We start from the raw sequence: 27,746 nt of genomic DNA, 5'->3' as shown, positions 1-27,746 counted from the left end.
AACCAAACAGATCCATGAACACACACACACACACTCTGACACCATCCCCCATCCGAAACCCCCTCACAATGAACCCCGTTTGATTTTCTCTCACGTCTGTTCTCCAGCGGGGTGCGGATAATCCGTGATTATGGGATATTATCCGCATCTCATCCATCTAACACACTCACACACACACACTTGAACATCTTCCCTGGAGTGCTGAGATTATTCCCATATCAGGGCCGTGCAGCGGCATTATCCTAATCTGGGAATACTGTAGGACACAGATTACTGTAAAGATGCTATTATAGACTGCAGATTAACAGCATTTATACATGAGAGGGAGGGAGAGAAGAGAGGTTAGGGTGAATGAGAGGAGGAGATGGATGACGAGTAAAAGAAAAATAGGGATAAAATAAAAAGATCAATGTCATTTTTGTAGTGCTAGTTATGTGCATGACTGTCAGTGGGAATGAATTCTGTTCTCGGATAACTATGGAAGCTTGTTTCTGCTACAAAAAAAAAAGCAATTTTGACTTTTTCTCACAAGTGTGAGTTTTTATCATGCAATTCTGACTCTGTAATTTTACAGTTCTGACTTTTTTTCTCAGAATGGCAAGATATAAACTTACAATTGCATGATATAAAATCAGAACTGTGATGTAAAGTCAGAATTGCGTGATATAATCAGAATTGGGAGTTATAAAGTCTAATGTGATATAAACTCACAATTCTGACTTTACATCTTGTAATTCTGACTTTATAACTTGCAATTGTGACTTTATATCTCGTAATTCTGACTTTATATCTCGTAATTCTGACTTTATATCTCGTAATTCTGACTTTATAACTTGCAATTCTGACTTTATATCTCAATTCTGACTTTATATCTCGTAATTCTGACTTTATAACTTGCAATTGTGACTTTATAACTTGCAATTCTGACTTTATATCTCGTAATTCTGACTTTATATCTCGTAATTCTGACTTTATAACTTGCAATTCTGACTTTATATCTCAATTTTGACGTTATATCTCACAATTCTTATTTTATAACTCACAATTATGACTTTATAACTCGCAATTGTGAGAAAAAGTCAGAATTGAGAGTTATATACTCGCAATTGACAGAAAAAAGTCAGAATAGTGATACAAAAATTCGCTATTACCTTTTTTATTTCATGGTGGAAATAAGCTTCCATAGATAACAGTGATCGTATGATCATATTTAGTTTTTAGTTTTGAAGTATTTATTTACAGAGCATTTAGGAGGAATCTCACAGATTAATGTCATATTTCACAATATATATAAGAATTTTAAGACCATTTGAATTGGAAATTAAGCACAATTTTCCCCATAATTCTCATTAATAAGATTATATATATATATATATCCTAATCTTATTCCTTTTAATACTGTTATGTGAATCTAGCCAGACACATTTAATTTTAATTACTTTTTAATAAATATTTTTAATTAATTTCCATTTTTATTGAAAAAATAAATGTACTACAGCAAATATTACCATCCTGTACGCTTATTGTACACTTTAAATTATATATACATTTTTAACATTATGGTTTAAATGTGCTTAATTATTATTAAAAAAGTCACAATGCAAAAAAAAAAAAAAGAAAAGAAAATCATAATGGTAAAGAGAAAATTTGCTTTATCCAAAATATAATTTCAAATCTTTTGATTTTGGTCTGAAAGATGACCCAGCCATGTTCTTGATGGGTTTTTGTGAGATTCCCCCTATAGTCTATGATTTATCTTCATTTTTTCATGAGGTGAGAGGAGTCTGATCTCACTGGAAACATTCAGACGTCTGTCCTTACAGAAGACGAGCAGTGTTCTGATGGTTTGAACCTCAGAGTAATGAAGTGCAGCAACGCAAAAAGCGCTTCGGTGTGTGTATGTGTAGTGTTTCCCTCTGCAGCTCCTTTACATCTGTCATGATTCATTTATATTCCCATAATTTCAGAAGTGTGTGAACAGTTTTCTTCACTCTCTGACAGCGCGTTTCTTCCTGACGGACTCCAGCTGTGAGGGAGAGAACGAAAGACACGACAGTGAGTTCAGTGGGAACGTGACCGAGCCGGAGACACTGCGGGCTTTAATATTCACCTCGTTCTCCACCATCTTCAGTCGGCCGAGCGCGTCTTTCGCTGCATCCTGAGAAACGAGAACAATTGTTTAGCTTTAATCAAAATGACTGATGCAAAAAAGCAGAAATTATTTCATCTCTTTAAAATGTAAATGTGGCATCCAGCGTCTGCTGGGTCACATCACAAAGTTTTGATGAAACATCTGCGTGAGGAACTGCATTACTGTTTCATTTCAACATGAAACAACATTCACAACCCATTTTACTTCTGTCATGTCAAGTATTTCTGAGTGAGATGGGATATTTAATGAGAAAAATAGGACGACACATACTCGCTGGAGGACAATCAAGAAGCAAAGGACAAACTTATCAATACAAATGTGTGTGAGGTTTGCTCACCCTGTTGCCTTGGCTGGAAAATGTTTTCACTGAATCGGAGAGACCGTGAACGAACTTCCGCAGCACATTTTCATATTCTGAGACACAGACAGAGAGACACATTATTGATCATCTGTTTCCTTCTTAAACATCTGTCATATGTAGCCTGGAAAGTCCAATGCAAGGTAATGAATCAGTTTATTTAGACGATTCAATTCATTGAACCACTTAAAAAATGATTCACAGATCCGTTTGAATCATCAATCAATATTATTCCCAGCAGTCCACAGGCAGCATTTTTTGTAATAAAATAGATATTTAGTGAAATACAGCCGTTTATGACCATGTTTTTTTATTTATTTATGTAAATTAGGATGTTTTTCATTTGAATAGTTGCATTTCATGTTACATTACAGTAGTTACATTACTATTCAGACATGAAAATAGTTAATAAATGGACAAATAATGTATTAACAATTTAAAAACAGTAATATTGTGAAATATTATTACAATTTAAAATAATCATTTTCTATGTGAATATATGTTGTCATTTGTTCCTGTGATCAAAGCTGAATTTTCAGCATCATTACTCCAGTCTTCAGTGTCACATGATCCTTCAGAAATCATTCTAATATTCTGATTTGATGCTCAGGAAACATTTCTGATTATTATAAATGTTGAAAACAGTTGTGCTGCTTCATAATTTTTATCTCAGGATTCTCTGATGAATAGAAAGTTCAAAAGAACAGCATTTATTTGAAATCTAATCTTTTGTAACATTATAAATGTCTTTACTGTCACTTATGATCAATTTTAATGCATCCTTGCTGAATAAAAGTATTATTTTCTTTAATTAGATTTCTTTTCCCATGGCTGCCTCTATTAAAGTTTGATGTGTGGTACCTGTCAGTGCTGCCGGATGTTTCTCCAGGTATGATTTCTGCCACTGCAGTCGATGACAGACGTCCATGTGCTGCTTGATCAGCTCTGACGGATCTCGTCTGTTCTTCTTATAATCACTGATCTGAAGAGATGCACAAAACGACTCGTGATACACTCTATATCTGCTTAAAAACAGTCAACAGCTCACGACTGACACCAACACACACCTTCCACTCCAGCCTCTCTTTGTCGTGGTGAAGCAGGCTGAAGCTGTGCATTTTATACTGCGGAGGAGACGAGCTGAAACAGAGAGACACACGTGAACACGCTCACAGAGGAACATGTGATAAGTGCCGTATGATCAGCTTCAGTTTTACCTGGGTTTAAAGTTCCTGTCATGATCGTTTTGGGGTTTGGATCTTGGAGAGGGTGCTTGCTGGATAGAAAATGTTTTATGAGTTTCTGTCTTTGTATGTAAGATGGAAAATACCACTAATTATGATCTCATACCCGCTCTTTTTCCTTGTTCTTGTCCTGCTTTCGCTCTTTCTCAGGCGAAGGTGTGAGCGGGTCGATGACGAGCCATTTCTCCGTCACCGACTGCAGCTGAACTCCACCCAGCGGCTCCCGGATCTTCACACGCACCTCCAGCTTCCCTCCCGTCGCCTTCCGTCCGTCCAACACCTGAAACAGCAGCACAGCCTCATGGGACGCTGGCTCTTGTGTGAACGTGACACGTAAATGTGAGTCTGTGTGAATCACTCACGTCTATGATCTCTCGGATCTCACACTGGTTCTCCAGGGCTTCTAGCTTTAGCTGAGCGCTTCCCACCACTTTATCCGTCTTGAAGAGACCGCTGCGCACACACACACACACACACACACAGATTATTAAGAGTCAGATAAAACCGATCTACTGACTATTTTGCCTATAGAAAATGAAGCCTATTTTTAAGATGATTACGTTCGTTTTGCACCATTTTCATGACAATTACAATTAAAATTTAAAGAAAAAATGTGAGGAAATCCCCCCACCCCCCTCAAAAATCTCATTAGCATATTGCCAAAAATATAAACTTTTGTAACACAAAACATTTATGATTATTTAATGATTATTAAATTATTTAAATTGTCGCAAAGCATTTATTAAGAATTTATTTCGCTGGCTTTAATTTATGCTGATGTGTTAAAATTAATTTTAAAATATTATTTAAAAAATTTACAGTTTAAAAAAAAAAATACAATATAGAGAATCACCAAAGAAAAACAAGAATTTGCCAATAAAATAAAATAAAAATAAAATAAAATCCAGACATACTACGGCAATTTGAAGAGAATTTGGGAGGGAAATGTCCCAATGCAAAAACCAAATGATCCAAAAAAATTAATAATCTCACCCTTTGTGTATGATTTCAAACTTGATGCCTTTGGCCTGAACGACCCTCTTAAAGCCTCTGTGATCTCGCTTGATGTTCAGCTTGAACTGCTCTTTAAACTCTAAAAACACACACAGACTGTCATCTAATGCCGCCACCTGTTCAATACACAGATCGTGTGTGTGTGTGTGTGTGTGTGTGTGTGTGTGTGTGTGTGTGTGTGTGTGTACCTGGACAGTTGGTGTTTTTCACAGTGCTGGTTTTGTCCCTCTGAGCTTCTTCCTAAGAAAATAATACAAAATAGATATGTTTCCATTAAAGTTGTGAAATTAACTTGTGTGCAAGATTGGAATATTGCATTAAACATTTGCGAATAAAGCAGCGTTAGAATTTACGCGCATCTTGGAGTTTCCATTCAGCATTTTTATGCAATATTCCAAAAATGCACATAAAAATAGGTGGATGGAAACATAGTTACTGTTAGATCCCAGTTGCATGCATGTGTATGTGTATGTGTATGTATGTGTGTGTGTGTGTGTGTGTGTGTGTGTGTGTGAGAGAAAGAAAGTGTTGCATACCGCACTGGGGAACGGAAACTCAAAACGCACACTTGCATCCAGATCGTTGGCGGAAACTCCTGGAGAAAACACCAAAACAACATTTTGTCACAGAATTTCATTATTTATATTAAAGTATTAACATCAGAGAATCCTGAAAGAAATGTATCACAGTTTCCACAGAAATATGAAGCAGCACAACTGTTTTCAACTTTGATAATAATCAGAAATGTTCCTTGATCATCAAATCATCATATCAGAATGATTTCTGAAGGATCATGTGACACTGAACACTGGAGTAATGATGCTGAAAATTCAGCTTTGGTCACAGGAATAAATTATAGTTTAACATATATTCAACTAGAAAACAGATATTTTAAATTGTAGTAATATTTCACAATTTTACTGTTTTTACTGCATTTTTTAAATCAACTATACGTCCTAAATACGTCCTAATATATACAAATATATAAGTAAATCATGAACAGACATATTTCACTAAATATTTATTTAAAATAAGGATCTTTAAATGCTGCATATGGACTGCTGGGAATAATATTGGTCAGCATAAGAGACTTATTTTAAAAAACATTTAAACAGTAGCGTATATCAGAGATTAATCACAATCAATCATTTGAAACAATCTCTTTCCAGTCATATGATACACACACACACACACACACTTGTACATCTATCTTTGTGAGGACATTCATTGACAGTGTAATCTAACTCATTAAAGTGCCTAACACTTACTCTAAACCAACCCTTAACCCAATCATAACCTTATCCCTAAAATCAAGTCCTGACCCTCAGACAGGACTTTAAAGGGCTCTCAGAAAGAGTGGACCAGCCAAAATGTCCTCACTTTGCTCTCTTGGTTTTCACTCCAATGGTCTAAAACTCAAACCGGTCCTCAAAGAGACAGTTGTACAAGTACACACTACACACACACACACACACACACCTGGAGGAGCGGGCAGGTTGATTCCTTTCACGATGGTCAGTACCATGTCACTGGATGTCAGGTTAGGAAAGATCCTAAACACAGAGATGAAGACATTCAGTAATCTGTGCAGGACGTCCTCCTCACTGACAAACGTGTGTGTGTGTGTTCTTACTTGAAAGAGTTGAAGGTGCGCTCCTCTGTGTGGTACTTGGGTACTGATCGGCCTTTGGCATGAGCTTTCTTCAGTATTTCAATATTACTCATGCATTCCTCTGCCAGCTTCTCAAACCTGCAACACACACACATTTGTTTTTTTATCATAAGCACTTTTCATTGACTTCTATTGTTTTTATATTGAGATAATGATCTTTGCTCTACAGCAACCCTTAAACCAAACCCTCACATGACCCTTTCAGCATTTTTCATTATTTACTGTGTTTATTGAGCAGTTTTCCTCATGGGGACTGTTTGCTGCTCCCATTATGTGTGTAATTTCAGGTTTTACTGTCCATGTGGGGACATTCGGTCTCTACAACGTTGGCAAAATCTGACACAGATACACTTTAAGGCTAGCTCAATATTTAATATTTCAATTTAAGATTTTTATTAGTATTTATGTCTAGAACTTGATAGATATTAAATATTTTTTAATAAAAAAAATAATAAATTCAATTTAATTTATATAATGGTTAGCTTTTTATACCATTAATTTTTTTATAAATTCTAAATTACTAAAAAAATAACTACTTTAAAAAACACATTAATTTATTAAAATTAGATGTTTAAAAATGGCAATTTTAGTGCGAATTTAGGTAAATGGTTTTCAAACTATTCAAAAGTTTGGGGGTGACAAGATTTTCTCTTCTGCTCACTAAAGCTGCATTTATTTGATCAAAAATACAGTAAAAACAGAAATATTGTGAAATATTATTAGGGCCCAAGCGAAAATTCGCGCAGGGCCCTCTTGTTCTTCTAAGGATTATTATTATTTTTTTTTTTTTTTTTTTTTTTTTTTTTTTTTTCCGTCTTCCGGGGCTTTTTGGGGGCCTTAACATGCTCAAAAACTCTTGAAAATTGGCACACACATTGGAATCCGCGGCCATTAGGACGCCGGAGAGGCTGGTACCCGGGCGTGGCAGGGGGGCTCGACAGCGCCCCCTTGAAAAAAGTCTGAAAATTTGGTCCATATATTAAACACGCTTGCACGTATTAGTATGAAACTCAGTACACATATAGACCTCATCGGGCCGAACAACTTTCGTGCTCTAAGTTAAACACCACGCCAACAGGAAGTCAGCTATTAAGGGTTGTTTGAAAAACGCATGCTCTGGAATTTGATATACTCCTCCTAGACGATTAATCCGATCGCCACCAAACTCGGTCAGCATGAAGTCAAGACACTGATGATTAAAAATTGCCAGGGGATTTTTGATATCTCGAACGGTTTGTCCGTGGCGAGGCAACGAATTTATGGCGAGAAAAAGGAAACAGGAAATGTGTTATAACGTCTGCGTACATATATTGATCTTTATGAAACTTCACGAGTGTGTTCGTTATAGGAGTCTGATCACATGGATGTGACTATTGTGAGTCAAAGTTATAGCGCCACCAACTGGCAGCAGGAAGTGTATCACTTTTTGAAATGTTTTGAGATCACCCTCTTATTTTTACCTGATTTGCTTCAAACTTCATCAGTGTAATGTCAATACACAGCAGATGTAGACCTATGACAGGATTTTTGATATTTGAAATATTGTTGCCATGGCAACAGGTCAAACTGTAATAATATTCTTGAGTGTTTTTGAGGCTCTTAACATGCTTCAAATTGCATGAAACTCGACACACACATCAATATTGTCAACCAGTAGACATGGACAAAGCCATAGAAATGGGCGTGGTGGAGGGGCTCAGTAGCGCCACCTTTTGACAAAAGTGGGGGGGTTAGTTTTTCCTACAATCACCAAACTCGGTACACATATTGTTCTCATCAAGCCGGACAATTTTCTAATTTACATTCATTAGCTCCGACCAACAGGAAGTCAGCTATTTTGGTTTGAATGTTAATTTTTTGAAAAAACAGGCTATGAATTTTATACTACTGCTCCTACAGGGTTTATCCAATTTACACCAAGCTTTTTTTAACTTGTTGCTAACACATTGAAGTTGTTTAATTGCAAACGGATTTTGGATATCTCAAACGGTTTGGCCGTGGCGAGGCAACGAATTTATGGCAAGAAAAGGGAAACAAAGTGTTATAACTTCTGCATACATTAATTGATTTTGATGAAACTTCGGCTTAGTCTTCGTTGTACAAGGCTGATCACATGGATGTGACTATTGTGATTCAAAGTCATAGCGCCACCAACTGGAAGCAGAAAATGTGTCACTTTCAGCATACATTGAGATCACCCTCTTATTTTTACCTGATTTGCTTCAAAATTCATCAGAATAATGTTAAAACTTGGCACATGTAATCCTTTGAAAATGGGCAGGGAGGAGGGGCTCTATAGTGGCACCTTGTAGTGCAGTAAATGTGGAGTGAATTTGACATAGTCCTTTGATGTTTAACCGTTTTAAGTGCCTATTGCCCGCTGTGCACAGTTGCCCTGAAGCCACCGGGGTGGCGGTGCCACCGGGCTTGGGCCCGCCATCGCTGCTCGCAGCTATATTTACAATTTAAAATAACTGTTTTGTATGCATATATAGTATAATGTAATTTATTCCTGTGATCAAAGCTGAATTTTCAGCATCATTACTCCAGTCTTCAGTGTCACATGATCCTTCAGAAATCATTCTGATGTGATGATTTGATGATTAAGAAACATTTCTGATTATTATCAATGTTGAAAACAGTTGTGCTGCTTCATATTTTTGTGGAAACTGATAATTTATTTCAGGATTCTCTGATGAATAGAAGATTTAAATGGAAATCTTTTGTAACATTATATATGTTTTTACTCTCACTTTTGATCAATTTAATGCATCCTTGCTCAATAAAAGTATTAATTTCTTTTCAATCTTTTGAACAGTAGTGCATATTCATCACTCAAAACACACCTGAAAACTGTATGTAAGAATCTAAACAGACATTTACTAACAAACACAGCATCAAGATGAATGAAAACACTCACCTGGCAGTTTCTGCTACATTCCCCATATGAGTGAACTGCTGGGAGTATTCCAGGCATTTCTGGAAACATGAATCATTCAAATAGTAAATAAGCATTTGTCTTTAATTCTGTGTGTGCTTTACATGTGTCAGATCTATGGCAAGTTCTTGAGTTGTTGTGTGAGCAACACAGGAGCAGAGACCTCGTGCTGCTGTTTGAGCTGTCCCATGAGCTGTGTGTACTGCTCAGCCGAGCGCGGAGACACGGCCGACGAGCGAGACTGAGACAGTCTGTAGTCCTCCTCACTGACCGGAGCGCCTGGCACCTGCACACCAGAGATGAGACCGTCAATAACACATCAGCGGCACTGCAAACCACACACTGAGATCCGAGTTACACACACATCTTGTCACATTCACACACATCTGATGAGACTGTCCAGAAATGCCATGAAATATAGTTTAGCTGCGCAACAAGATCAAGATCAGAAAATAATCAACTTTTTCCTCTTTTAAAGGGTTAGTTCACCCAAAAATGAAAATTCTGTCATTTATTACTCGCCCTCATGTCGTTCCACACCCGTAAGACCTTCGTTAATCTTCAGAACATAAATTAAGATATTTTTGATGAAATCTGATAGCTCCGTGAGGCCTCTCTCACAATCCATAAAGGTACTAAAAACATATTTAAATCGGTTCATGTGAGTACAGTGGTTCAATAACGACAAGAATATTTTTGGAGCGCCAAAAAAAACAAATTAACGACTTATTTAGTGATGGCCGATTTCAAAACACTGCTTCAGGAAGATTCAGAGCATAAATGAATCAGTGTGTCGAATCATGATTCAGATCGCGTGTCAAACTGCCAACGGCTGAAATCACGTGACTTTGGTGCTCCGAACAGCAGATTCGATACGTTGAAAAATAAAATAAGGACCTATTTAGTAACACTGCTTCGGAGCACAAATGAATCAGTGTATCGAATCTGCTGTTCGGAGCGCCAAAGTCACATGATTTCAGCAGTTTGGCGGTTTGACACGCGATCCGAATCATGATTCGATACGCTGATTCATAACGCTCCGAAGCTTCCTGAAGCAGTGTTTGAAATCGGCCATCACTATATAAGTCGTTATTTTGTTTTTTTTGGCGCTCCAAAAATATTCTCGTCGCTTTATAATATTAATATTGAACCACTGTACTCACATAAACTGATTTAAATATGTTTTTAGTACCTTTATGGATCTTGAGAGAGGAAATGTCATTGCTGGCTATGCAGGCCTCACTGAGCCATCGGATTTCAACTAAAATATCTTAATTTGTGTTCTGAAGATTAACAAAGGTCTTACTGGTGTGGAACGACATGAGGGTGAGTAATAAATGACAGAATTTTCATTTTTGGGTGAACTAACCCTTTAAACACATACAAACACTCATTCACACTAGAGATGAACAAAATTTTCTCCTGAAACCAAAATTAAGTTTTCATTTAGCCATTATCGAGAAAAGAAAAAAAAAGATTATTTAATAATCAATGAATTAATCAAATTTACTTAAAATTAAGCACAAAAAAACTGTGATTTTTTTAATACAACAGCTGAGGGAGTGACATAAGGGGATTTCACACCAGAGGAACCATTTCATATGCCGTGTTCGTACCGCAGGAACTAGGAACGATTTTAGTTCTAGGAACTCCTTTTGGGGGAACTAAACTATAGAGTCGGGTCTAAACCAGCACTATAGGAACTATATGTAATGTAAGTGTACACTGATTGGTCAAACGCATGTCAAACACCAGCATTTTTAAAAAGCTGTGTAAACATATTATTATTTCTTCCTTGATAATTGTACATTGTAAAGCGTCCTTGAGCCCTGGAAAGGCGCTATATAAATAAAACCTATTATTATTATTATTATTATTATTATTCTTTTATTTACTTCATGATCATGGAAAACAGTGATAACCACATTTACCTGTTGTCTGCAGTGTTGTGTTCTTTTCTCTACCTCGATGATATGTAATACTGAAAGTTCATAGGAGATTTCGTCTCTTAGCCCCACTTTTTGCTCTTTAAGTTGTGTAAATTATGCATTTACATTCCTTCTCCGTTATCACGAAACCCACGACACACAACAAACACAGCTCCGATCACGACATCCTCCATCCACTGGTTTTTGACGTTTGTATATTACACTCTTAAAGACGGCGCTGTCGGCCGCTTCAGAGTTCCTACTGCCGGTGCGAATGCAACTATGAAAATGGCCCGGGAGAGAAATGAGTTCTCGAGGAACTATCCTAGTGGCTAGTTACCATTACAGAGTTCCTAGAACTACCCGCCACGAAAACCCCTTTTTTTCTTTTTCTATTGGAGCAAATGGGAACACAACAAATATATTTGTTGTAATTTCCGTTTACACAACTAAGACGACATCTGCTTCTGAGAACCCTGGAAATGTGAAAAGGGTGGAATTCACAAACCTTGGTGATGTCAACAGGAAGTCCGGCCTTGGCGGCATTGATCATGGAATCCATGCCTTTAGCATTTCTGAGGTGCTGTGCAGCGCCCTGCATGTCCTTCATCTCTTTAGAGCGCAGCGCCGCCTTCACAAACTGCTGCCTGCGCATCGTCAGGAAATCCAGCTGCTGCTGGGCTACAAAACAACGACACACACATTACACAACAGCGCAGACACATTATGCCTTTATATAAACTATATCTACCTTTCCCTCCTGGTTTGGGGGCGTTTGTGGAGCCAGTGGGCGTCCCTGCGGTGGACGGGGCTTTCGGAGGAGCGGGAGCTCTTGATTTCTGAACGGCAGGCTGAGCTGATGGCTACACGGAAACAGAGCGATGAAGAATAAGGCTGAAACACAGTTTCTAGATCAGGGATGGGCAACTTCAGTCCTGGAGAACCACTGTCCTGAAGAGTTCAGCTCCAACCCTGACCAAACTCACCTGTCTGTAGCTTTCTAGAAATCATGAAGAGCTTGTTCAGGTGTGTTAGATCAGGGTTGGAGCTAAATTCTCCAGGACAGTGAGTTGAAGTTGCCCATCCCTGTTCTAGATGCTTCACTGACCTTTGACGCTACCTTTTGTGGCTCCTCGTCTTCATCCGCGTCAGCATCTGCATCCTGATTGGCCAGTTTCATGGCTGTCTCCAGGACACCCATAAAGTTCTGGTTGCCTCCCTCGGTGCCCTGCAGTGGAGGACAACCTGACATGCACACATACACAACGTCAAGAGAGGCACACAAACGATCTACAACTATTCTTCTGAGGACTTTCCTTTGACATCTGATTTTTTCAGTCCACTGCCCTGCAGAGTTTAGCTCCACGCTAGTGGTTCAACAGAACACAGAACTCACGGTTCGGATCATATATTGTTTTTTGATTCACGGATCAGTTCGTTTTTTCAGATCAGCAAAAGAAAATACTTGTAACTTTGCTTTCCATTTATTAAGCCAACTTTAAGTACTTTGATACCACAGCAAAAACTACTAGCCTAATAGTGTTCGATCATTGCTAAAGGCAAGTGAAAAAAATATATATGATCAAATACTCTAATTACAAGCATAGATAAATACAATATAACAAAGTTACAAATAAAGCAAGCTCTAACTGTAGTATTCATTTTAGGCACAGAAATATAATCGTTAAATATAAAATAACACTATAGTGTTCACTGTTTAAATTAAATATAGATTAATCTTCTTTAAAAGCTGTGTTTTATTGTTTGAAAACTTAGCAGCAGATCATATAATGCCACTTTTAAAAGATGTAATATAAGTCTCTGGTGTCCCCAGAGTGTGTATGTGAAGTTTTAGCTCAAAATACCCCAATGATCCTTTTTTATAGAATGTTAAATTTGTCGCTTTTTGAGGGCGAGCAAAAACGCTCCGTTTTTGTGTCCCTTTAAATGCAAATGAGCTGCTGCTCCCAGGAAGAGGGCGGAGTTTCAAGAGCTCATGTAGCTCAGATTACCTCACGCAGACTCACTGAAAATGTCGGAAACTGTTCGACCTTTTATGTTCAAACCGATATCGGACAATGATGGAGAGACTCAAGAAGAAGAAATATCTCCCTTTGCATTGAACTTTGAGCATCGTAACTTTGCGGATGTTGTACCGAATTGTACCGATACGTGCTGAACTAGGGCTGCACGATTAATCGCATGCTATTCTCACGCGCATTTCGTCAGTAAAGCCGGTTCCCTGATTACCGCTAAATCGCCATCACCTGTTTTTAAACGCAGCGCCTTTTAATAGACGGAGCCGTAGTTCACGGACAAGCCACGCAATATCGCGTTCATTATCGCAGGCGATTCATCTGCGATATGAACGCGATATTGCGTGGCTTTTCAGTGACCTACGGCTCTGTCTATTAAATGCCGCTTCATTTGAAAGCAGGTGATGGCGATTTAGCGGTAATCAGGGAACCGGCTTTACTGACGAAATGCGCGTGAGAATAGCATGCGATTAATCGTGCAGCCCTATGCTGAACCGTGGGGCCTGGTCCGAACAGATCACGGATCAACCATGCGTGCGTCTCAATCAGCTCCCAAGCTCATGAATCAGTATATCGTGTACACAAATTCGGGCACTGGTAAGGACAGTAAGGACCCTGGCTCACTACACATTGGGACACTGATGACTATATTTTCGGCATCATCATGACTACGTTCTCATTGTAGAATGTGATTTATGTTTCACGCTTCAGAACTTCCGTTAAGGGAACACAAAGAGCACAATTGATGCTCCCTGGTTTTCACGGTGCATTGTGGGAATTTTTAGTTTCACGTTTCAGTGCCCTAAAAGTATTCTGCGATTGAGACAGCCCACCGACTCTCTGTTCAGTGCCCTAACTAGTGAACTAGGGAGCTGATTGAGACGCACCGCATGATCCGTTTAATCCCTACTCCAAACCCTAATCAAACACACCTGAAGAAGCTAATCTTCAGGATTACTAGAAAGCTACAGGCAGGTGAGTTTGATCAGGGTTGGCGCTCAGCTCTGCAGTAAAGTGTCCCTTGCTACAAACAAGTAAACAAGCATTACCTGGTGGAACAGGAAGTTCTGCCAAATTCACAGGCCGTCCTGCTTTATGAGCTTTAATGGCATCTTGATATTGCTAAAGTGAAGAACACACACACAAAAGTTGTTAAATAAATGGCTTTTTTTATTATTATTATTATTATTTTTTTTTTTAACATATTGGCGTGTTACCTTGACTATGCGCTGGTGCATGCGTGCTTTGCGGTCATCTCCTTTGCTCTTGGCGCTCTCCGCAGCTTCTTTGTATTTGTCCATGCGCTGCTGTAAGGCCTCGGCGACGCTCCGGGGAGCAGAGAGAACTGAAACACACACACATTCTTTCATATATAGCGTAACTGATATCTAGCCTAGGTTTCATCTGTGTCTGGGACATCATGTGATCACACACACGCTCTCACCTGTGTCTGGGGCAGCAGCGGGTGCAGCAGGAGGGGCGGCTGGTTTAGAGGACAGCTGGGGAGGGTTTGAACGTGGCACTTCGACCTCAGCTGAAACAGAGAGACTCTCATCAGTATCTGAATACACTACTTAGAACAGGGGTTCCCAAACTTTTCAGCCCACGACCCCCAAAATAACGATGACAGTGACTCGCGACCCCCACTATCCTCGGAGGTGGTTAATGAGTTGTGCACAAAGGCGCACACGCACTAACGCATGTTTCACACATAGGCCTACTCTGTTTGCAGTGCGCATTTTTTTCTGTGCCCATATTAACGGATTTCACACTGCACGCGGATGCGGTCCGGCAGTGCGTTCCAGGAGCGGTGCGTCTGCAGCAGTGCAGCGATCATTTACGCGCCGAGTCTATTTTTGCTGTGCTGCACAGCGCTGAATTAAAACGACAGCGCACTGTTCGCATTAAAATAAACATGTATTGACGCGAAAAAACTAGTAATTTCACCATAGATTCATATAGTTCAAAGTCTCTGTTACACAGTTTAAACACGGCATTTTTGCCTCGGGTAAAGCAAGGAAAATAACACCTTACCAGGCATTTAGGTGAACAAGGAGACATAAACAATAGCACTCGTCTCTTCGTGAAGGTGGAAAAACAGTTCTTTATGACCTGAGGGATTTATTGTAAAAAGATTTAAAAGGAAAGAAAAAACGAGAGTCGCCTGTTTTTGTCTATTTTAAGTTTTTTTAAAAAAAAAACGTTTTTGATTTTAACATAAAGCTTACGTTAAAATGTTTTGCCACTTGCGTAAGCAACATAATATATAAATCTAAAGTATTACTTCAGATAAATATAAAGTATGATATGAATAAACGTTTAAATATAGTGCGTTTAAACGTGACATCTATGAAATATAGTGTAGGCCTATACAAAGAGAATCGCTGTGCTGACAAGCCATATTCAGTAACAACTTTTGGATTTGAAATAAAAATAAGTAAATGTTGTGTTTGTGATACACAGCCATGGAGCAGTTGCGCACTGCAAACGCGGCATATGTGAAGCGCGTGCTTCTCCGCTCTCCTCCGCCGGCCTCCCTGCGTTGTCTTTTTTGATCGATATTAACCAACGTTTCATTTCGACACATGTCTGAATGTTTAACATGTTGCAGTAAACTGACCTGCTGCAGCTGATGCTGTTGCTACTATGTCATTAATCTGTCGTAATCACCTCAGGAGTCACGGCCGAGGAAAGGAAACTCGAAAGGTTGATGTCTTTTTTTTTATTTGCATGGTTTTTGTTTTTAATTTAACTACTATTTTTAGTATTTTGTGACAATTATTGATAGAATATACTCTTTCTAATCGTTTAATTATTATTATTTTTTTATTTTTTATTTTTTTTATTTCTGGAAATCATCTCGCGACCCCTCCCTCACTGTCTCGCGACCCCGGGAACCACTGACTTAGAATGTAACTGGCTTGAGTGATGATCTGTGAGGTGAAGATGTACCAGGAGGAGGCGGCAGTGAGCTGATGTCAACAATCACCCCTTGGTCAACCGTCTCCAGCAGTGAGTCTAACCTCTGTGAGAGACAGAGAGCAAATAAAAGTTAATTTTCATAGTTGTTGTGGTTAACTGTAACTGTGTGTTGTGTAAATCTGCAGTCCACAATAACAGACCTACACTTCTGTTCAAAGGTTTGGGGTCAGTAAGATGTTATAATGTTTTTGAAAGAAGTCTCTTCTGCTCATCAAGGCTGCATTTATTTGATTAGAAATACAGCAAAAACAGTAATATTGTGAAACATTATTACAATTTAAAATAACTGTTTTGTATGTGAATATATAGTAAACTGTAATTTATTCCTGTGATCAAAGCTGAATTTTCAGCATCATTACTCCAGTCTTCAGTGTCACATGATCCTTCAGAAATCATTCTGATATGATGATTTGATGCTCAAGAAACATTTCTGATTATTATCAATGTCAAAAACAGTTGTGCTGCTTAATATTTTTGTGGAAGCCGTGATATATTTGTTTTCAGGATCGTTTTAATGAATAGAAAGTTCAAAAGAACAGCATTTATGTTAAATAAAATTTTTTGTAACATTATAAATGTCTTAAACAGTGTACAATTTTAGTACCACTAAGATACTTATCATTTTTTTGTATTTTTTTTACTTTAAAGTTGTAGTCATTTTGTTGTGTTTTTTATGTCTTTATAGTTTTTAGTATTTATTTCAATTTTACATCAAGACATGAAAAAAATAACTGAAGATATGAAAACTTTATTTTAGTTAACATTTATTTTATTACAAGTAACAATATTTTTATGCTTTTATTTGTATTTACCTATACCATTTAAAATAATATTTTATTTATTTAACTATAATACAATTTTACTGTTAAATAAATTTTATACATTAAAGTTTTAAAGTTAAATTTTAATTTAACTATAATACAATTCTGTAGTTAAATTTATAAATAACTATAAAAATGTATTTTATTTAACAACTATTATATTATTATTAAATATATTTAAGGTTTTCTTTTTAACTATAATACAATTTAAAATAATCTTTACTGTCACTTTTGATCAATTTAATGCATCCTTTCTGAATAAAATCTTTTTTTTCTCTCCAAATAAAATATCTTACAGACCCCAAAATTTGATCAATGGTGATCCTAAATAAAATGTGAAGAGAAACAAACAAATGAATGTAACTGTGGCCTAAATTACTTTTACTATTAACCATGAATCAGTGACACTCGGGTACCTTGGACACTTGGTAGAGTTGTTTGGCTTGGTCAGTGTTTCCGCTCTGTTTGGCCTTTATGGCTGCCAGCTTATACTCTCTCTGTCTGCTCAATATACTCGCTTTGAGCTCTGAAACACACACAAATGTGGTTATGTGTACAAGTAACTGCTTTCGAAAGAGTTTTATAATAGTTAAATGAGAAATTCAGTGCATGTGTACCTGAGTGCTGTGCGTTGGGCTGGCTGGGCGTGAGGGGCGATATGGCTGGTGTATCAGGTGTTACGGCCATTGGTCTCGCTGATGGAGGCTGTAGCAGCTGAGGTTTGGGTGGAGCGACTGGCTTCACGTTAGCCGTCTGCGGTGGCGTGTTTGCTGGAGCAGGTTTCTCTTGCTCTCTGATTGGCTCGGCCTGCGGCGCAGCGGAGGGTTTTCCACCAGTGGCCACAGGAGGAGGAATCTCATCTTCATTGATGGGTTTCCCCTTTTTAACTGATGTCAGCATAGACTGTAGAGTCTAAAAACAAGGAGAACATGTTACCGAACAAGTTTGTAATGTCTCAGATGGGATTCAACAGATATATATCGCCAAGATATTTGGTCATTTTAAATTATTTCATCAGCCGAAAAGGTTTTCTCTTTGGCTGATAAATGTCGTAAACAGGACTTTTATTTTGACAGCGGCCACCCTGCTTTCTCAGATATTGGCAGTTTCTATTAAAAAAACCCATATTGGTCGATCACTACTCTCAGATACGGTCCACCTTCAGTCCGCGGTCGTATCGCCGTGCTTTGCTGGTCTCTCCCGCAGCCTTGGCGTTGGTAATGGCTGTTTGGTACATGTCTAACCGCTCTTGCAGGCGGGACTCCAGGCTGGCTGTGGACTGGGGCGCTGCATTTGAGCGTTGAGGAGGTGCTGGTGACGGAGGGGGTTTCCTGACCACTTGCTCCTCGTCTTCCAACACCTCATTCAGCTCGGCCTGAAAAACGACTTTGATCAAAATCTCTTCATGCGAGAAACATCATATCCCATGTAGTGGATGTAAAGATGAGAAGGTTTTTGCCTAACCAAGAGATCAGCATCATTCTCCAAATCACCGTCATCGTCTCCGTCCTCGTCCAGGTCTTTCATACAAAGAGCTGCCATCCTCTCAATGTCCTCCATGGGAACCGGAGCTACATGATGCAAAAAAGAGAGAAAGATGATGGGAAAATGCCATGGTTTAGATGATTATAATTGTTAGTAGAGATCATATCTACATAACGTTTGGTGTCCTCACCTTTTCCTCCAGGCTTCCTGCCCGCTGGTCCGCCTCTCCCTCCTCCTCCCATCAAGGCCAGAAGCTCTGCCTCTAGCTCCTCCTCATTTCCTCCAGAGTCATCCAGCCCACCATCAGGAGCCAAATCCAACAGCAGTCCCATCTGATTACATGTGAGGATAGAGAGCCAGAGTTGTTTTGGAAAAATTGAGATACTATTATATTGAATTAGTTGTTATTTTTATATTTTCCAATTTCATTTTAATTTCAGTTAACTTTAATAATTTTGTTGGGGCTTTTTTTAATATGCCTATAAAGTTTTTATTAATTTTATTTCGGGTTTAGTTTTATTTATTTTAGTACTTTAAGTTGAACTAAATGAAAATGACAAATGTTGTCAACTAGCAAGTTTTCATTTTGGCTAACATTTATTTTTAGAAACAAAAAAAGTGTTTTAACAGGGTTAATGTGTTATATTGTTTGAACATTACTATGACCTTTTGCGAATTCAAAAGCAATTGTATGCACCTACATGCACTTAAAGGCACAATATGTAAGATTTTTAGATTAAAATTGTCAAAAAACACTAAAACAGCATTATATATTTTGTTGACTCATGTACTTGTGTATCCCAAATGTTTACAACAATGTTTAAATCCAGAGAAATCAGTAATTTTAACCTGGACTCGGACTGTGTCATTGCACATCATATCCGCGTTGCAGCTGATTTCCAGTTTTACTTTTGTAGAAACACCAAAGACGCTTTAATATATTATGTGTTTTATTAGACAGGTGAGCAACTGTTTAGATATATTTATCAACAAAAAACTAATAATTGTTTTATAGCTCAACACAGCTAGTCTTATTTTTTGAATCTCTAGTTTTCTTGATTTACAATGAGTACCATGTTTTTACCATGCCTCAGAGACAACACTATTTTGTCAAGTGGCATAATCAGAGAGAGCTTTTTCCATCATACAATATATTTTTAAATTAATTGCATGTCATTTAGCAACACAAGTCATTCAGTTTTTATTAATATGACATTCTAATATCAATGTAAATTACTGCAAAGTGCAACAAGTCTCTTATACCAGCCACCGAGCAAATGCATAGAGTAATGTTATAACATAACTTTCAACACACTCGAATGTATTTATTATGATTGTTTTAACCATGTAAAACAGCGCTGTGTTACCCCACAAACACAACGAAAAGAGCGGACGCATCCGATTGCTGCATAATCATAATAAAAGCTCAGCTGGACTCGAGACCGGTGTATCACACAGGTATCTCTCATTAGCATTCGCTCCAGCGACCTCATTCCGCTCCCGCGGCTCTTGGCTCGCCCTGCATCATATACCACAGTAACTTTAATAAAACTTTAATACATTAGCTCATCCATGAACATGATTTCTGCCCGAGTCTGTCGGATTGCTTTCTATTGGCTGTGGAGGTGAAAAAAAACAACTCCCATGATTCCACGCTCATTCGCAGTGTCATTAAGCTACGCTTTTGTTTTGAATAAGCGCCCTCTAGTGACGAAAATTACATATTGTGCCTTTAAGTGTATATGCATAACAGGTCATGGAGTTTTACCTATTAACGTCACGATGAAACGGAAGTAGCGAAAGATCTTTTCTTTCATATTGTGACATACATCTGAGTGTGAAAAAGGATCAGAAAATAAAAAAATGTGGGGCAGGGACTTGGTTCTGTGCATCAGTTGTTGATTGGATTTTAAGATGTGGGCGTGGCTCTCAAAAGTGTGGAATAATAACGGACTGCAGAACAGCAGTCTGAGTTAAGGTTGAGCTTATAGTTATAGCAAAGGGTAGGGTTAGTGGTTGGGGTGGTATACGTGAGTTAAAAACTACGAGGTAAAAATATTAACTATTAGATCTATAACATGCATTTATAAAATAGATAGGGTGAATTTTTGTTTCATGCTGACTTCAAAGCTGAGGTTTAGGCTGTGATTTCATGACTCTGGACACAGTACTGCCTCTCATCTTGTTTATTACCTGTTTGGCCCTGGCGGCCCCCTGGCCCTTCTGTGGGGGGTTCCGGCTTCGACTCATTTTCTCCGCAGTTCCCTCAAACCTGCAGTGAGAACAAGAATGATTCATTTAAAAAGTGCATCAGGATCAATAACACCACAGCCAACCAGACCAGAAAGTGAGAGGCGTCATGGCGCATTCCTAAATCATGACGTTTATATGACGTTTACATTAGCATAATCCATGCCTAGACAAAAATCAACGCTAAAATGTTTAATTTTGCTATATATCCCTAGACCTCCATCAGCTTACATTAACTGACTACGAGCTCAACAGCTAATGTTTAAACAGTATTTAACCTGCTAGTGTTTACAGGTTTAAACAAGGGAAGCTGAAAGCTGATTTTGCAGTAAAAACTGTTGGAGGCAAAACTAAATGAAGCTATGAAATACATTTCAGCTCATTCACAATATAAATCAGAAAGTAAACAACTAATTCAGTCAAAGTGCCAGCTAGCGAGGAGGCTAGTTCTTACTCATCCATGAACATGAACTAATTTGAACACGATACCTCGATCATATGTTCCTCCGAGGGCGGGTTACGTGGTCACTATCTGTTCCGTTGAGAAGAACAAGCTGTCTGTCACAAAGTTTTTGCACTAGAGTTTCATAAATACAGAGGTAAACACAAATCTGCACTGCTGTCAATGACAATTCAGCACTTCCTGCTTTTCGCCAGGTTTCCCATAGCAACGGCAGAGCCTCGCGCTTTACGGCACGCGGGAACGCCCCACAGACTTGTAGTTCATTCGCTAGCGTCGATGTATTGACAATTTAAATCATATATTACGCTTTTTCGTGTTAAAAATTGTTTTCTTCGAGAAAAGGTGCAGAATTATTATTATTTTTTACTAAATATGCTACCCCGAATAGCGTCACGAGTCTTTCGCGCGCATTTGACTTATCAGTTAACGTCTGTCAGATAAATTATACGTTATTTACTTAAGTTTAAAATGTTTATTTTGTTTGTTGAACGTTTTATAAATGTTTATAAGTAAATATTTTATGAGCTTGCGTTAAATTAATACATTTAAACAAACAAGCTACAAAATAATCAAATTAAATGAGTCAAGTGTGCCATGAATTTGTTTTAACTTGCTTCTTTTTATTCACTTATTTAAATGTGGACTAAAACAAGACAATGACCAAAAGAAAATCAAAGACTACAGGTACTTTTAACCCATGAGAACATAATTATCATTCATTCACTGAATTAGCTTGATTGCAGCTGTATTACCTATTTAATTTTCAAGTAAATAGACATGTTAATGTAAATGAATGTATTTTAGCAGAGTTCAGACCCCCTAAGAGAACGCAGTCCAGAGCAAAACGACAGAGAAGCGCTGAAGAAACAAACCTGCAGTCTGCAGATGAAACTCAGGTGAGTTGTCTTTCAATTACACAACATTTCCTATATGCTTTGATGCTGTTATAGTTGTGTTTCCTTTCACATAAACTCTTCTCCTTAATATCTAGATTCAAACACCACAATCAGAAAACAACAACTCCCAAAATGCTTCATGCTCAGACAAGCTGGATGAGCATCAGCCTGGACAGAGCACATTACAAATATGTCAGAAAACAGAGTTCCCTGTTGATCCTTCTTGTTCCCTGGAAGAAAAAACATGCAATGGTGACAATGATGAGGATGGAAATGACACTAACCCACCTGAGGTTTCTCATGAGATTGAAAAAACTGCAGAGATTGCAGTACAAACCCCAGAACCCAACAATAGTGACAAGTACGCTCTCTCTAGACCTTTAAATGTGGAAGTTACCAATGAAGATCCGCCTGACATAGACCTGCAAGATGAAGAAAGTGAAATCGCAAGCAATTCAAACCATGAATCTCAGAAGAACTCTGAATTACCATCAGATGATTGTCAGGACAGTATAGACACTGAACCCAAGATGGCTGAACGATTAGGGTCTTCAGACATCATAGCTGAGACCTCAGTTGATGAGACAGGAATTCAGATGACTGAAGATGCAGATCCTATAGTAAAGAGGAAAATAAGAAAGAGGATGGGAATGTGTCGGCTTGGAGAAAGGAAGAGGATGCTCAAGGGACAGCTGACTAGAGGGAATGTGTTTGGAGGAGGACAGGAGAACGAGGCAGGTCAAGTTATTAATGAAGAGTTGGTCATGATGAGTGACGATTTAAAGAAGGATGGCTCCATCTCTCTCGAAGATGAGGGAACTACTGAGTCAGAGGTTTCAGCATCCCCATTCCCAACCCCTTGCCCATTTGAGGATATGCCTGTGCGGGAGGAACTGCTTGATGTGCAGTACGGGAATGATGTTCAAGTTCATATATTGGTGGAAGGCATGTCAAGCGAAGGTCATGAAACTGACAATATAATCCCGTCTCATGCTGATGATCCTCTTGTGGAAATTGAAACTGAATGTGTGGAGCATAGCACTAATGAAAGCAACATTAGAGAAGATAAGCCAGAAATGTGCGATGATGTCACAGCTGAGATTGGTACCGAAGTGACTGTAGATCTAGCTGAAGTTTGCAAGGAATCAGCTGATGTTTCGCCTCAAGATGCGGTTGTGATAGAAAGTCATCTTGAAGTTCTCAAAGAGATCACCGAAGCCTCAGCATCCACTTCTGAGGTTGCTAACCATTTTCAAGAACTACTCATAGTGGGAGGCATTGAGATGGAGGTTGAGGAGTGCTATCCATCTGAACGTGACATGAACACTTCTATCAGCAACCACACTAATGAACAGTGTGCGGAGTCCACGGATATTGCAGCCAATGAGACCATCAGTGCACTTCCTGTAATCGACCAGATAGAAGATAAGTGTGAGTCTTTGGACTGTACTTTGGTTGCTGCAGCTGTAACACCTGAGAAGAACACAGTGAACTGTGAGGACAACAGCATCTGGAGATTGTCCTTACCTGCAGCCCCACCTTGTGGTGAAGATAGTGAAATGCAAGTGAGTTATTCTTTTGAATGAAGAACATACAAAAACAGTTAAGCCAAATTTAAAATTCTTGTCATTATTTACTCACGTAAATCATGTAATTACAAATTACATAGAAGATATACTGCAGGATGTCCTAAGTGCTTTTTTAAGCTTTAGAAAGTACATAGAAGTATCATAAAAAAGTATTACATTTCTATAGGAGAGCTTTGGTTGAGGAAAAGGCCAACTGAAAAACTTCTCAAATCATATTTAAAGGGTTAGTTCACCCCAAAATTACAATTTTGTCATTAATTTCTCACCCTCATGTCGTTCCAAATTCCTAAGTCTTTCGTTCATCCAATCTGTTCATCATATAAAGCGATCAGGTCCCTTCAGAAAATTTGGACTAAACCGCTCAATTCATATGGATTAGTTTTACGAGCTGTTTATGAACTTTTTAATGTGTCAGGAACCGAAATCTCTCAGATTTCATCAAAAAGATCTTCATTTGTGTTCTGAAGATGAACGAAGGTCTTGCAGGTTTGTAACAACATGAGTGCGAGTAATTAATTAATTTTTGGGTGAACTATAGCTTTAACTCAAATATGACATATCAAGATGCATTACTACATTTGACAACAATGTCAAGACACGCAAGAATCAATGTTGTTTGACCTCAAACCTTGTGTGAACTGCCTTATTTGAATTTAATTAATTGATTTGAAATTAGAATTAAGTAATTTTTTGTATTTAGAATTCCTTTGAAACACCAGAACCACTACTTTGGATTTGTTAATCGAATTTAAGTTTGCTGTACTATAAGTAGACGAAATAATATGAGTTTTCGTTTGAAAATTAATAAAAATGTTCAAACCTCTCACGTCCTTTAAAGTGGTAGCTCACCCAGAAATGAAAATTCTGTCATCATTTACTCACCCTTATGTTATTCCAAACCTGTATGAGTTTCTTTCTTCTGCTGAGCACAAAGGAAAATATTTTGAAGAAAGACAGTTGATGGGCCCATTTGTTTTCCATAGTATTATTTTCCTTCTATGCCATCAACTGTGTAGTTATTAACACTCTTCAAAATAACTTCTTTTGTGTTCAACAGATGAAAGAAACTCATACAGGTTTGGAACAACTTGAGGTTGAGTAAATTTTGACAGAATTTACCCAAACTATCACTTTAAAGTCAACATTAAGATAATAAAACTGAGCTGGATCATCAGTCAGATACAGAGCATGATGGTTTACTGAGTGACGCTCATGAGCCTCATCTGAGTCCTGCCGCTGAACCTGATCCCTCCAGCCCCTTATCCATTGACTCCGTGACAGATTCCCAGCTCAACAACATCCCTCTGAGGTGAGTGCGAACGATTGACTTTTATTGGTGTATGTCTGTTTAGCTAGCAATTGGTTACATTTCAGAATTCACTGTCTAGGAGTCATTGATGTGTTGTACAGTACAAGGCATTTTGTCCTTTTCATGATTTACTTTTGCTCAGTTTGGAGGACCTCCCAATCTCAGAAGCCGATTGTGATCTGGAAGATGCCACAGAGATGGTGTGCGGCCTAATCAGAGATGTTGCCTCTCTGAAGTAAGTCCTGATTCATACAGGTCTTGAGCACTTAAACATGATTCTGATTGTGTGGTTTACACTGGAATATGTCCCATATAAATACCTTTAACCATAAACAATCATAATTTTGATGCTTTCTTGCTCTTTATCTTGCAGTCAGATAGTGAGGGATGCACACAGGAAGATTGGATTTCTGCAACAATGCAGAAAACCTCCAAGACCACAGTTTCGCTACATGTATGGCCCTCCACACTAGAAATATTGGCACACCTTTGAGTTTCTGAATATGTTCTAACATAGGATATAGTGGACAAAAAATTGTTTTGATAAAAGAACTGTATAATTTGCACTGGTTTAGATTGATTTTGCTAGCAACCACTTGTTCACTTCTTTGTGTCATCTTGCATAGAGCTGTTCTGTTTCAGTAAGCTCAAGTTAACTTTAAGAAGTTCAAGCAAAGAAGTAAACATTGTAATTCTGTCAATCACAGGTTGTGACCCCTAGTCTGAAGGGTTGTAATCTTAGCAACCGGTAAATCCCTTAAATCTGTCTGTCCTACTTTGCAACCCTTACTACTCAAATTATATTAATAAATTAAACTTTCCTGTTTTTGTTGTGTCTGATTCTGCATCTTCATTTTTTAAAACTAGACATCATTGAGCTCGTTTCAACAGAAGTGCAGTGATATTGCACTACACACACACAAAAAAAAAAAAAAAAAAAAAAGTTCTAAAAGTGAAAATACTTAAATGGAAAAATATAACTCAATTCTTTAGTGTAACTTGGTAATTTAAAAACATGCATTTTAGTGTGATAAACAACCTAAAGGATCATGCACATTTAAATCAACATGAAAGAGAGAATACAAGCTTTTGATATGGTTTTGTTATTGATGCAATACACATGCAGCTCTAAAGAGTAAAACACAATATTAACAGTAAAATATTTTTTTAAACATTGATAAAATAAAACAATTAAAAAAGGGGTTATATCAAATACAAATGTGTCAGAATAAACAGTTTTTAGAGAAAGAGCTCAAACGGTTGCACCTGTAGCGAGCCTAATGGCTGGTGTACAAGTTTGTTAAAAAGAGAAAAAAAGTGAAACACACAAGACCATAGTGCACACAACTGAAATACAAAGAAAAAAAGACAGAAAAGAAGTAGTGCAAAATCAAACCGTGAAAGCACACATGCATACAAACTCACACACAAGCCATTATGGATAAAAACAAACAATGATAAATTAAAACTTGAACATTAAAACTTTCTGTAAAAACTGTCCTTTTTAAATAGTCTCGATTCCCATGTCCAGATCTTCTGTGGGTCAGAAATGTCCCGTTCACCATGTTGTTTTGGCGTACACGGAGCTGTAGGTTTTATCCACCAGCGGGCAGAACCTTTTAGTGTGCGCGCTGGCGCCGGTGGCTCCGCACAGGGGACACACATACTGGCTCAAGTACGGGCACGTCACATTCCCATTGCGGTCTTTGAGGTAGTGAGAGGTGAATACGGCCTCAGCCTCACCATTATGTTTGCAGAAACTGCAAAATTTCCTCTCGGGCGGGATGCTGGCGCTCTTGCAGTGTTGCTGGCTCCTTTTCTGCTTGGTCTCAGGCGTGCGCGCACGCGTCGGGTCGCTTGGAGTCTCCATGAGCGCGGCGGTTGGTTCCCTCTTGTCATCTCCCGCGCCTGATTGCTCTCCCGCCCGCTGCATTCCTTTGATCATGTCAGACAAACCCATGTAGTCCTTCCAGGGCTGAAAGTCCTCATTGTTAGACTCCATGGATCCATGAGATGACAGGATGTAACGGAGGAGAGAAAAAGCCATGTCACACTCACCACCTAGCGAGAACCAAAACAACGAGCAGTCAGACACGAGACCAATTAGGTCATGATAAGTACGCCAGGTGTCCTCTGACCCCCCCAAAAAATAAAAATAAGGAGAATGGCAGGTCAAAATGAAATAAATTTCCTCTGAAGTTACTATTGTAAAATTACTGAAACTACATATCACACTCACCAGACCACAGAGCGAGACCAAAATAACCAGCAGTCAGGCACGCGTTGAACACGCGTGGGTTTTAAAGGGCAGACGTCACAACACGAGACCAATTAGGACTCGATAAGTTTGCCACTTGTTTCTGAAAATAAATAAATATTATCGGAGAAACTTAAGTGACATAAATTTCATTTGAAACTCTGTGGTTACTATTGTAACATTATTGAAACTCATTGGAAAAGAACGGCGTTTTTGAAATATAAAATACTCGGACGTTTTAATAAGACCTTGTAAAAGATAACATACAAAAGCATAGAGCCTTTATTTTTGGCAAACTCTTTTGTCCATTCCTCACAAGACACACAACATACAAAGACAAGATATATAAAGG

At 38.3% G+C, this 27,746-nt stretch overlaps 3 protein-coding genes across 9 annotated transcripts; 1 reads left to right on the top strand and 2 right to left on the bottom strand.

Moving 5' to 3' along the window:
* Positions 1-1,563: 1,563 nt before the first annotated feature.
* Positions 1,564-21,535, bottom strand: cc2d1a (coiled-coil and C2 domain containing 1A). 2 transcript variants are annotated; one of them, XM_048195904.1, is made up of 29 exons: positions 21,370-21,535; positions 20,824-20,902; positions 18,821-18,962; positions 18,610-18,716; positions 18,305-18,520; positions 17,763-18,057; positions 17,562-17,671; positions 16,295-16,367; positions 14,787-14,876; positions 14,560-14,687; positions 14,392-14,464; positions 12,415-12,551; positions 12,058-12,169; positions 11,815-11,987; positions 9,542-9,664; positions 9,361-9,419; positions 6,402-6,518; positions 6,248-6,321; positions 5,305-5,363; positions 4,957-5,008; positions 4,748-4,847; positions 4,117-4,207; positions 3,861-4,034; positions 3,728-3,786; positions 3,578-3,650; positions 3,372-3,492; positions 2,490-2,566; positions 2,111-2,158; positions 1,564-2,026 (listed from the first exon to the last, which is right to left on the bottom strand). In XM_048195904.1, the coding sequence occupies exons 2-29, from the start codon at positions 20,878-20,880 to the stop codon at positions 1,988-1,990; spliced, it is 2,979 nt and encodes a 992-aa protein (XP_048051861.1). In that variant the 5' UTR covers positions 20,881-20,902; positions 21,370-21,535; the 3' UTR covers positions 1,564-1,987. The 2 variants fall into 2 exon arrangements, with proteins under 2 accessions (XP_048051861.1, XP_048051862.1); XM_048195905.1 differs by having other exon boundaries at positions 12,427-12,551; positions 21,370-21,534.
* si:ch211-286b5.2 lies at positions 3,956-25,963 on the top strand. Of its 6 annotated transcripts, XM_048195908.1 has the most exons (8): positions 3,956-4,093; positions 18,833-18,972; positions 21,997-22,027; positions 22,148-22,239; positions 22,335-23,804; positions 25,004-25,137; positions 25,280-25,372; positions 25,511-25,963. In XM_048195908.1, exons 3-8 carry the CDS (start codon positions 22,000-22,002, stop codon positions 25,608-25,610), a joined length of 1,917 nt encoding a protein of 638 aa, XP_048051865.1. In that variant the 5' UTR covers positions 3,956-4,093; positions 18,833-18,972; positions 21,997-21,999; the 3' UTR covers positions 25,611-25,963. The 6 variants fall into 6 exon arrangements, with proteins under 6 accessions (XP_048051865.1, XP_048051866.1, XP_048051863.1 ...); XM_048195909.1 differs by lacking the exons at positions 3,956-4,093; positions 18,833-18,972 and adding an exon at positions 21,547-21,685 and having other exon boundaries at positions 22,151-22,239; XM_048195906.1 differs by lacking the exons at positions 3,956-4,093; positions 18,833-18,972 and adding an exon at positions 21,547-21,685.
* A 258-nt stretch (positions 25,964-26,221) lies between these two features.
* nanos3 (nanos homolog 3) lies at positions 26,222-27,531 on the bottom strand. The gene is made up of 2 exons (XM_048195913.1): positions 27,377-27,531; positions 26,222-27,198 (listed from the first exon to the last, which is right to left on the bottom strand). The coding sequence occupies exon 2, from the start codon at positions 27,182-27,184 to the stop codon at positions 26,696-26,698; it is 489 nt and encodes a 162-aa protein (XP_048051870.1). The 5' UTR covers positions 27,185-27,198; positions 27,377-27,531; the 3' UTR covers positions 26,222-26,695.
* Positions 27,532-27,746: the final 215 nt, after the last annotated feature.

This window comes from Megalobrama amblycephala, linkage group LG7 (genome assembly GCF_018812025.1).
Source record: "Megalobrama amblycephala isolate DHTTF-2021 linkage group LG7, ASM1881202v1, whole genome shotgun sequence".
NCBI classification, from domain to species: Eukaryota; Metazoa; Chordata; class Actinopteri; order Cypriniformes; family Xenocyprididae; genus Megalobrama; species Megalobrama amblycephala.
The sequence above is the reverse complement of the archived record's forward strand: the minus strand, read 5'-3'. Positions and strand labels throughout refer to the sequence as shown.

Excerpts from the sequence above, each read along its gene's own strand:
- cc2d1a (XM_048195904.1), bottom strand. The coding sequence starts at position 20,880 with ATGAGTCGAAGCCGGAACCCCCCACAGAAGGGCCAGGGGGCCGCCAGG. Across the intron at positions 9,420-9,541 it reads AGCTCAAACAGCAGCACGAG|AAATGCCTGGAATACTCCCA; the intron begins GTCTCTGCTCCT and ends TCATGTTTCCAG. Across the intron at positions 3,651-3,727 it reads GACAGGAACTTTAAACCCAG|CTCGTCTCCTCCGCAGTATA; the intron begins GTAAAACTGAAG and ends TCTCTGTTTCAG.
- nanos3 (XM_048195913.1), bottom strand. The coding sequence starts at position 27,184 with ATGGCTTTTTCTCTCCTCCGTTACATCCTGTCATCTCATGGATCCATG.
- si:ch211-286b5.2 (XM_048195908.1), top strand. The coding sequence starts at position 22,000 with ATGACCAAAAGAAAATCAAAGACTACAG. Across the intron at positions 23,805-25,003 it reads GTGAAGATAGTGAAATGCAA|TCAGATACAGAGCATGATGG; the intron begins GTGAGTTATTCT and ends CTGGATCATCAG. Across the intron at positions 25,373-25,510 it reads AGAGATGTTGCCTCTCTGAA|TCAGATAGTGAGGGATGCAC; the intron begins GTAAGTCCTGAT and ends TTTATCTTGCAG.